A 10813-nucleotide genomic window follows, 5' to 3' on the forward strand; every position below is an offset into this window, starting at 1 on the left:
ATGTGAGATGCCCTTTGGGTGTCTTTTCACAAACAAACAAAAAACCTCAACCAAAGGTGGATAACTGGATATCAGGATTATGTGTGGACCTTGAGCTTTCGTGGTTGTGACCATGCTAGAGATATGCTAGTGGCCTACGGTTGCAAGCGGATGTTCCGCATAAGCCCGCGAAAGTATGTGCTAGTTCAACCTAAATTAATTTGCTTAAAGATGCTACAACTAATTTAACCGATTTTGACTGTGAAGCAGGGCAGATTGGGTGCCCTCTGCATCCCTAATGTTAGATATTGGACCCTTATATCTTTGGTCTCGCCAGGCTTGTTTATATGGCTAGTTAAGGAAACAGGAGCAGCCAGGTTCTTCTCAAAGTCAGCTGGCCATTAGCCAATAATATTCAGATGCTGAAACGCAAGTAATTGCACAAAATCCAGAAATTCGAAGCTGATCATCTCACATGTATGACAACACTTGCAAACAGCAGCCAGTCCCACATGCATTCTAGTAAGTAAAGCACATGCTCACATGTACAACAAGTAAATACTAACCTGTATACCGAGAATTATACCAAACTAAATACATAGACCAGGTAAATACGGATAAAGCGAGCAGGACCCTTCATGCCCTATCGTGAGTTAGGGAACCCCATGTGGGATTTATTTTAAAATCAACTAAACAAAGTAGCTCGACATATCAATAGTTTAGAGGCACATGTGTAGCCTCTTGAAAAAAATTATGTGTGCATCCCTGTAGCTCAACAAAAGCAACTTATAACGAGAATGGCGAGAAGATCAATATGAGAGAAGATGTACAAAAGTAATAAAAATCAACTACAGAAGGCCAGACCCATTCGAGCTAACAATTCAAGATTTTACCAAAAGCAAGATATCTTTCGGATATTGTTAGGAAGCCACTAATGTTTCGTCAAGAGAACTGGCTTGTGCATTTTTCCATACTTTGCTTACATAATATTATACTACCTTGTCAACAAATCGCAATCGGTGCTGATACATTCAAAGGCACAAAGAGTTCTACGTGGAACTAACTTGGCATCAGCTATGACTCCAGAATGTTCAAGCTCGTGGAACCAAGTCCGTCGGTCCCTTTGCGATTTTAGGTGAGGGAGATATGCTAGTGGGGAAAAACATTCAGGGCGTTTAAGAGCTGTGCTAATTGCATCTGCTGCATGGTCAACCTGTGGAAGAAACATAAACTGCAGTAATTAGATACTGGGTGCTGTGGGTGGTAAGTTTCAGTACAGGGGTATTTGAAAAACTGACAAGAAGGCCTTGCTGCGGATAACCTTAAGAAATGGCATATTAAATTGAACTATTATTGGCTACACATGTGAAAGTTATGTGCTTCAGTGTTATCATATGTGACAAAAATACTGTTGATAATTATTCTGAAGCAATGACAAGATGTGCTCTACACAGGTGATGGCATTAATGGTCTTATCAAACTTCAACAGTCATAGAAATATGAGTACAACTTTACATAAGAATGATATAAAGTACAAACATGTACCATAATCTGACAACAAAAGTGTCATTCAGATATCAACAGGGCAACGTATACAGTCAGTTGATTAAAGACATGAGTACTAGAAGTTCTACTGATACAAAATTCTATGATTAACTAGAAACATTCAATGAAAGTAACAGATGCCCATTTTGTTTTTTCATCAACAAATTGTGTCTGTTAAAAACAAAAGGCTTGAAAAGCATGTGCTGACTAAGGAGCAACCAAACAAGCTGTACTTTTCGTCTAGGGTAGGATAGTTCAAAATATATGTACATGGTAATAATTGATCCAAGAAATACAAGATTAATGAGAAGGGTCTACTTTTCGTCGGTCAACCATTAACACGAATTATTTGCACCCTGAATTTGAACAGCATTTAGTATCCACCTTATACTCCCAATACCTTTGCAATGTGTGGCCATAACACAATGAGCAGGGAGACAGATAGAAAAGAGATGCTGAGAAGTGGACCCGAATACCCAATTTGCTTACTACATAATGCTCGTTTACTGATTCACCACATATATGCTGACTAACAGACAAATAGCATGCCACAACACAAAAACCATGAATGAACTAGCATGGAGACCTAATATGGATGGTTTTGATAGATGGGGGTGCAAATAAAATGGTGTTCGGACAGGGGTGAAAACTAAACCATGACAAGAGTTAAGTTCAAGATTACACTTCCCCAAGATGAAAACAGATCATGTAATCTTGAGCATTTCAGAACAACCACCAAAGTAACAGTACTTTTAACCTCAGAAGAAACTGAACTGAAATTATCGAGTCCTTTGGTGTTTTTGTTATGAAAAAACGAGGGTAAAGACTAGTATCTTATTTCAAATAGTACTGATAGAATTTATAAAATTCTTAAATATGTATGTTCACCAATTATCTCCTAATATCATCAAATGCTGACTACCCAGCCCTACATAACATTGACCTTCTTTTAATGCCACCATCCATTAGTCTGCCGCATCAGAACAATATGAGGAGCAAAAGAGTATGGAAACTACATTGATGACTATTACATCTTTTGAGGGATTGGTAGATACAACATTACCTATGAAGCAAGTTATTTTACTACGGAGTAGCAGATATAGTTAGCTTACTTTACGTATATGTGCAATATAACTGGACAACCTGCTTTTGTCCCAAACAATAGGAAAGACAATAGTTAATTCGGCATATCACTAGAATGTTCATGAGGGTACATAGGTTCATCTCTTGTGCATATAGTATATGCTAAATCTAACATTGTGAGTTTCAAATGGTATACAAAATATTCTGGCAGCAACACACATGCATAAAATCTTGAAACCCAAATCAAAAGTCGAGTGTAAATACCAAACAAGAAACTGCTAATAACCACAGTTACAAACACGTACGAACTATCAAGTCAAGTAAATAATTACAGACAAGATCCATGATCCATCCGAAAACAATTCAATCAGGTGATCACATGGTAAATCTTATGAAAGCCCAACTTGAGCAAGCAACTAAACAAACTTATAATTCAAACTCGACAAAAGTTGCTTACCGAAGATGCAGCCGCGTTCATCAGCGCTTGCGCCATGGGGAGTATGCAGAACCTGAAACACATGAGTGGGCAGAGAATCAGCACACGTGGGGAACCGAAACATTGCGGAACAAATTTCAGAACTCCGAAATAAGGCCAGCGTAGTGTGCTAACATTCCCCTGCCACCGGAGAGGGCGGAAACAGCGGGGTCCGTCCACTCATCGAAGCTGCGGTGGTGAAGAAAGCAAACGAGCGGGTGAGACAAAGGGCCGAGGGAGCAGAACCAGGCGAGAGACGGAGAAATTCTGTGTACACGTACATCCATCCGTAGCGGCGGTCGAAGACTAGGCGGCGCTTGCGCCGGTGGAGGTCAGAACGCGGCGGACTGGAGTTGGAGGAGGAGGCCTCTGCCGCCGCCGCCATGTCCTCAGATGCGGAGATGTTTTCCGCAGTGAATGGCTTTGCCTTCTTAGCAGACTGCAAGATTGAAGGTGCGTACTAAAAGAACAAAACAGCGTAAAATACACATCGTGGTCGTGCCGGAGTGGTTATCGGGCATGACTAGAAATCATGTGGGCTTTGCCCGCGCAGGTTCGAATCCTGCCGACCACGCTTTTTGATATTTTTATTCGTTGTAACTGATGATTGAAGAGCCTTCGGCTGTGAAATCTTTTTCGCTCAACAAACTTGTGTACCTCTATTTCTTCTTTTTTTGACCTGCCATTCGTATTTTTTAGGTGGTTTTCTTTTACAACCAATACCACTTTCTCTTTATTATCTTTAGAATAAATCTTGTTGTTGCCTATCCACTTTCTTGTAATAGCCGGTGTTCGCTTATCTCTCCCATCGGACCGACAAGGAGTGGTGTGGGGCTTGTGATCTTGCCACTTGGTGTTGTATAAGGGAAGATCTCCATTCTCGTATTTAATCCTATCTTGCAAATCTTTATTTTCTTTATAGCAAAGGTCAACTTTCTTCCCTGAGTGCCTAGTTCTTCGTAAGAATGCATTCACTATGTTCTTGTCCTTCTCCATGGCGAGATCTTGCTAGAATTAAACAGCGACGCACTGACTCCCGTGGGAGCCGCCTTTCCTTCTTGAAGGGCGCCGGATGTACCCTTCCCCACACCCCTTTGCGTACCAGGGAAATCCTAGGACTAGTCTAGGCGGCAGCGTCGTAGTCGCATCCCTTCCTAAAGATATTCTTTGGTATGTGGTCCTTCGAAGTGCGAAAATCGTGGTGGGAATTCTCTGGAGGGCGCAACGGTGGTGGGTCATCGTCGTTTTCATCGATTTGATGTTGTTGACATTCATTTTTTTTCTATTCGGTTTTGTTTGGGCGTGCTTGAGCCGAGGCCCTAGCAGTTGTACCGTGTGGTTGGTATATCAATATAGCAGGGCGAAAGCCTATTTCAAGAAGGAATTAAATACGACATGTAGCAAGTAAAAATTGCATACATACACTCATCAGCATCATAGTAGTCACCTCTGTAGTAAATGTATCATAGCACGATCCATTATTTTCAAAACAAATTAGAGGGGTGAAGGAGTTACATACGGAGGAGCAATCTCTCCAAAGAAAATCAAAGAATGGATGGACAAATTTGTAGAACGGTCTAGGGTAGGTGGATGGCCAAAGAGACACGATATTTTCTCACAAAAAATACTTTGTCGGGTTTGAGAGGAGGACAGAGCAAATAGGCACTAGCCCAATCCTTGGAGCCTCATATGGGCCCCACAAGGGTTGGTGGTGCGGTTGGCTTGTGTACATGCCCGCACCACACCCTCTTGCATGGCCCCTAGTGGGTCCCCTAAGCACCCCTTTTTTTTGTTGGCCCCTTTTTATGTAAAAAATGACATGCGAAAATATTCAGGCTATTTTCTCTATAGGATTTCCAGAATTCAATTTCAGTAGTTTTGAAGATGGAATAAAATAATTATTAACACTTTATTATTTTTATTGTTATTTAGATTAAGACCTAAATGATGGCTAAAACAATGATGAACAAAAGTAAACATCATCTCCAATCTATTTTCATCAAATTACTAATAAGGTCGATCAAATCTCATTATACCTTTGATAATAATGGGTGAATGATTTATTGATTATGATAGAAAGGAAATAGTTTGTATTACCTCTACCCTGATTGAAATAGAACAATCATCGCTATATCATATTCAGGCTTTGGAGAGGAAGTGGTATCACAAAATTTCCAATAGTGAGAGTCATAACACTTATAGTGTTGATGTTACCTTTTCCATAGGGTTTGTAATTAATTACCAAAACTACACGTGGAGACTCTTTCAGCCTTGAGGTGAAGTAGTTTATTTTATAGCTTTGAGTCACATGAACAACTTTGCTATCATGAGGAAATTTCTCGTTCTTTGAAATCATCATCCTTATCCTATTGTGAAGTGCTCATGTAAACCTATACACCAAATATACATAACATATTCAAAAACCCCTGAAATCTCATGAAGTGTGAGAATAAGCTTAATATCTTGAAGCACTATTTTGCACACATGGTTGAAGCACGAGTGCATGATAGATCTAACCTATGTTGGGATCAATGCTTCATGTCTATCTGCTGATGCTTGAAGCGCAGTTGTGTCTTCATGACCTAGAGAGGACAACCTCCACATTGAGGATAACCTCAAAATATCAGGACTAACCACTAAGGTTACTGTTCCACTAACCATAGCTCCAAAGCACTTTGCATCTTGTGATCGTTACTCCACATCGTGTTACCGTTGCGATGCCTTGTGTCTACCAAGAAATTTTGTAATGGCTATGCACACACTTTATGTAAAGGCTATGCACACATGATGTCTACGCACGCTTCTATTCTTGTAGACAGTGTTGGGCCTCCAAGTGCAGAGATTTGTAGAACAGCAACAAGTTTCCCTTAAGTGGATCACCCAAGGTTTATCGAACTCAGGGAGGTAGAGGTCAAAGATAACCCTCTCAAGCAACCCTGCAATTACGATACAAGAAGTCTCTTCTGTCCCCAACACATCCAATACACTTGTCAGATGTATAGGTGCACTAGTTTGGCGAAGAGATAGTAAAATGCAAGTGATATGGATGAATATGAGTGGTAATAACAATCTGAAATAAATATGGCAGTAAGTAAACATCCAGTAAAACAGTAAATAAACGGTGATTCGATGCTTGGAAACAAGGTCTAGGTACCATACTTTCACTAGTGGTCACTCTCAACAATGATATCATAAAGGAATATAAATATAAGCACTTCACTATGCTACTCTGAACTACTCTCATGTTGGATAATGAACACTAATTCACCGTGTAGAGCTGCAAAAGCAAACCTTAAAGATGTATTTCCAAGTACTAATGAACACCCCACTCCGTCACTTTGAGCATTCATAGGAGGTACTAACACACCACAATTTCATAGAGACACCCAACTCAAATCATAATTCAGTGAACAAGTATTCTATGAAATATAGCCTAAGAGAGCCACATGGTGCACACGCCATCACGTTTACACACGTGGGACAAGAAGTCTCCGGAGATCACTGATACGCGTACAGCACGCGTCCGTTGGGAACCCCAAGAGGAAGGTGTGATGCGTACAGCGGCAAGTTTTCCCTCAGTATGAAACCAAGGTTTATCGAACCAGTAGGAGCCAAGAAGCACGTTGAAGGTTGATGGCGGCGAGATGTAGTGCGGCGCAACACCATGGATTCCGGCGCCAACATGGAACCTGCACAACACAACCAAAGTACTTTGCCCCAACGAAACAGTGAGGTTGTCAATCTCACCGGCTTGCTGTAACAAAGGATTAGATGTATAGTGTGGATGATGATTGTTTGCAGAAAACAGTAGAACAATTGCAGTAGATTGTATTCGATGTACAAGAATAGGACCGGGGTCCACAGTTCACTAGAGGTGTCTCTCCCATAAGATAAATAGCATGTTGGGTGAACAAATTACAGTTGGGCAATTGACAAATAGAGAGGGCATGACCATGCACATACATGATATGATGAGTATTGTGAGATTTAATTGGGCATTACGACAAAGTACATAGACCGCTATCCAGCATGCATCTATGCCTAAAAAGTCCACCTTCAGGTTATCATCCGAACCCCTTCCAGTATTAAGTTGAAAACAACAGACAATTGCATTAAGTATGGTGCGTAATGTAATCAATAACTACATCCTCGGACATAGCATCAATGTTTTATCCCTAGTGGCAACAGTACATCCATAACCTTAGAGGTTTCTGTCACTCCCCCAGATTCACGGAGACATGAACCCACTATCGAGCATAAATACCCCCTCTTGGAGTTACTAGCAAAAACTTGGCCAGAGCCTATACTAATAACGGAGAGCATGCAAGATCATAAACAACACATAGATATAAATTGATAATCAACATAACATAGTATTCTCTATCCATCGGATCCCAACAAACACAACATATAGCATTACAGATAGATGATCTTGATCATGTTCGGCAGCTCACAAGATCCGACAATGAAGCACATAAGGAGAAGACAACCATCTAGCTACTGCTATGGACCCATAGTCCAGGGGTGAACTACTCACTCATCACTCCGGAGGCGACCATGGCAGTGTAGAGTCCTCCGGGAGATGAATCCCCTCTCCGGCAGGGTGCCGAAGGCGATCTCCTGAATCCCCCGAGATGGGATTGGCGGCGGCGGCGTCTCTGGAAGGTTTTCCGTATTGTGGCTCTCGGTACTGGGGGTTTCGCGACGAAGGCTATTTGTAGGCGGAAGGGCAGAGTCGGGAGAGTCACGAGGGGCCCACACGCTAGGGTGGCGCGGCCAGGGCTTGAGCCGCGCCGCCCTACTGTGGCGCCGCCTCGTGGCCCCACTTCGTTAGCTCTCCGGTCTTCTGGAAGCTTCGTGTGAAAATAGGCCACTGGGCGTTGATTTCGTCCAATTCCGAGAATATTTCCTTACTAGGATTTCTGAAACCAAAAACAGCAAACACAAGAATCGGCTCTTCGGCATCTCGTTAATAGGTTAGTGCCGGAAAATGCATAAATATGACATAAAGTATGCATAAAACATGTAGATATCATCAATAATGTGGCATGGAACATAAGAAATTATCGATACGTCGGAGACGTATCAGCATCCCCAAGCTTAGTTTCTGCTCGTCCCGAGCAGGTAAACGATAACAAAGATAATTTCTGGAGTGACATGCCATCATAACCTTGATCATACTATTGTAAGCATATGTAATGAATGCAGCGATCAAAACAATGTAAATGACATGAGTAAACAAATGAATCATAAAGCAAAAACTTTTCATGAATAGTACTTCAAAACAAGCATCAATAAGTCTTGCATAAGAGTTAACTCATAAAGCAATAATTCATAGTAGAGGTATTGAAGCAACACAAAGGAAGATTAAGTTTCAGCGGTTGCTTTCAACTTGTAACATGTATATCTCATGGATAATTGTCAATGCAAAGTAATATAACAAGTGCAATATGCAAGTATGTAGGAATCAATGCACAGTTCACACAAGTGTTTGCTTCTTGAGGTGGAGAGAGATAGGTGAACCGACTCAACAATAAAAGTAAAAGAAAGGTCTTTCAAAGAGGAAAGCATCGATTGCTATATTTGTGCTAGAGCTTTGATTTTGAAAACAAGAAACAATTTTGTCAACGGTAGTAATAAAGCATATGTGTTATGTAAATTATATCTTACAAGTTGCAAGCCTCATGCATAGTATACTAATAGTGCCCGCACCTTGTCCTAATTAGCTCGGATTACCTGGATTATCATCGCAATGCACATGTTTTAACCAAGTGTCACAAAGGGTGATGTAGCCCCGCTCACCGACGTCGCTACACCAAGACCAACAAGTCCCCCAAGTGGACCGATGACACGAGCCCGAGTCAAAGCTCTACGTGATGAGGTGAACTCGCTCCTCACCACCCTTGATCTTGGTACCCCTTTGGATGGATTGCTACCTCATGCCGACGTGCTATGTGTCATTAGGTACAAGGCGCATCAAGACCCCGGAGAGGAGGAGACGCCAAGGTCAAGGGAGGGAGAGAAGCAGCTGGACATGGAGATGATCATGAAGCCGAAGCCGTCGTCGCTCGAAGCGCTCCAAGGAAGAGACGGACGCTAGCCGGTCCAGGGCCCGGTCAGACCGGACCCACAACCGGACGCCCCGGTCACAGGCCCGGTCAACCGGGCGCAAACCGGCCCAGCTCCCTCGTACCGGACGACGACCGGACCCCGGACCGGATTCTTCGCAGATTTCCAGTTTTCGCCCGGTCGACCGGACCCATGACCGGACAGCCCGGTCACAGGCCCGGTCAGACCGGACCCAAACCGGATCTGACGGGAATGACCCACCAAACTGCCTTAACTTATCCATTCGCGTACCTGTTCGCCCTTGCTGGCCATGTGTGCCTATATAAGTAGCCTGGACCCCTCCTTTACCCTTTAGACTTGTTTTGAACTCAAACCTACCTTTGAGCTTAGTCTCCCTTGGGTATCATCCCTCTGTAATCAAGGCACCTTGGTTGTTGACTTTGATCTTGTTGAGTGAGATTCTAGTACAAGTTACTCTTTCTCCCTCACCAAGCTCTTCCTCTCCAACCCCAATCTCTCTCCGGGAATTCTGCCATGTGCCTCTTCCTCGGAGATTCTATTGGCGTGGTCCATCGAGCCACGGAGGTAAGCATCGGGTGTATCGGGTTGGTGTGCGTGCGTGAGTCTCGGAGTTCCTCGTGTTCGTCGTGTTCTTCGTGTTCCTCGCGTTCTCCCATCTCTCCCCTTGGTTTCGAAGTCAATCCGCGAGATCGGGCCACACACGGGGTCTTAGACCTCATCATATGGTATCAGCAGCTCTTGGTTACCGCGGATTTTGTAACACCCCAAATTTCAATAAAAAGAAAGTTAGAGAATTCCAGAGAGCAAAATTTCAAACCAACAAAAACTTTTCAAAGTGCATATAGTACCATGCATAGGACTTGTGCATTTGATTGATATGCCATGATGATTGTTATTACTTGTATGTGATATGCTCTAAAACCCTAATGTGATCATATTAAGATCACCAACCAAATAAATCAAAGAGGAAGAAATTCCACTAAATGAAAAACCCTAAAAACCCTAACATATGCCCTATGTCATTTTTATAAATTTTGACCCTAGACCTATATGGTCTTCACCATTAGTTGAATAATGTTTTTAAACACTTATTACAACTTTTGGAATCAAAGAATCACAATTCAAATGAATTTCAAACACAAAACTAGCTCACATATGATAATGGTCAAAATTGACAATTACAGTCTGATCACTACTTTGAGCCCTTGCCATTCAATTTTCCCAAACCAATTCTTGCTAACTCTTTGCACCATTTCAAAGTCAACATCAAGGTGAACAACTTTGGTAAAGATCACCATGCCAAAATCATCTTTGATCATGAGCAATGCTCATCCAAAGTCACAACTTTTTCACATATGCAACATTCTCCACTTAGCCATTTTTGCCAATTCTTGAATCCTAAAAATTCCACCACCACCTCAAATCCTCTCTGGTCAAATACAACTTATCTAAACACTTACATTTCAAATACTTTCACCATTTGAATATTTTCAAATTTGGATATTTTTGCAATTTACAAAATCGGGCACTATTTGCAACTATTGCAAATAGTGATCTACACAACCTAATCTACTCCAAATCAAAGCTACATGGTCCCCTGGTCCCCTTAAACCAAATTAATGTCAAATAGCATGCTAGGGA

The 10813-nt window shown here is 42.0% G+C and overlaps 1 protein-coding gene and 1 non-coding gene across 2 annotated transcripts; one reads left to right on the top strand and one right to left on the bottom strand.

Moving 5' to 3' along the window:
- Window positions 1-846: 846 nt before the first annotated feature.
- LOC127332560 (uncharacterized) lies at window positions 847-3530 on the bottom strand. Its single transcript, XM_051358868.2, has 4 exons — window positions 3364-3530; window positions 3218-3271; window positions 3065-3116; window positions 847-1192 (listed from the first exon to the last, which is right to left on the bottom strand). Exons 1-4 carry the CDS (start codon window positions 3465-3467, stop codon window positions 974-976), a joined length of 429 nt encoding a protein of 142 aa, XP_051214828.1. The 5' UTR covers window positions 3468-3530; the 3' UTR covers window positions 847-973.
- A 44-nt stretch (window positions 3531-3574) lies between these two features.
- TRNAS-AGA (transfer RNA serine (anticodon AGA)) lies at window positions 3575-3656 on the top strand. Its single transcript has one exon. It is a non-coding gene; the product is annotated as a tRNA-Ser (tRNA).
- Window positions 3657-10813: the final 7157 nt, after the last annotated feature.

Source organism: Lolium perenne, chromosome 4, assembly GCF_019359855.2.
Source record: "Lolium perenne isolate Kyuss_39 chromosome 4, Kyuss_2.0, whole genome shotgun sequence".
Lineage (NCBI taxonomy): Eukaryota > Viridiplantae > Streptophyta > Magnoliopsida > Poales > Poaceae > Lolium > Lolium perenne.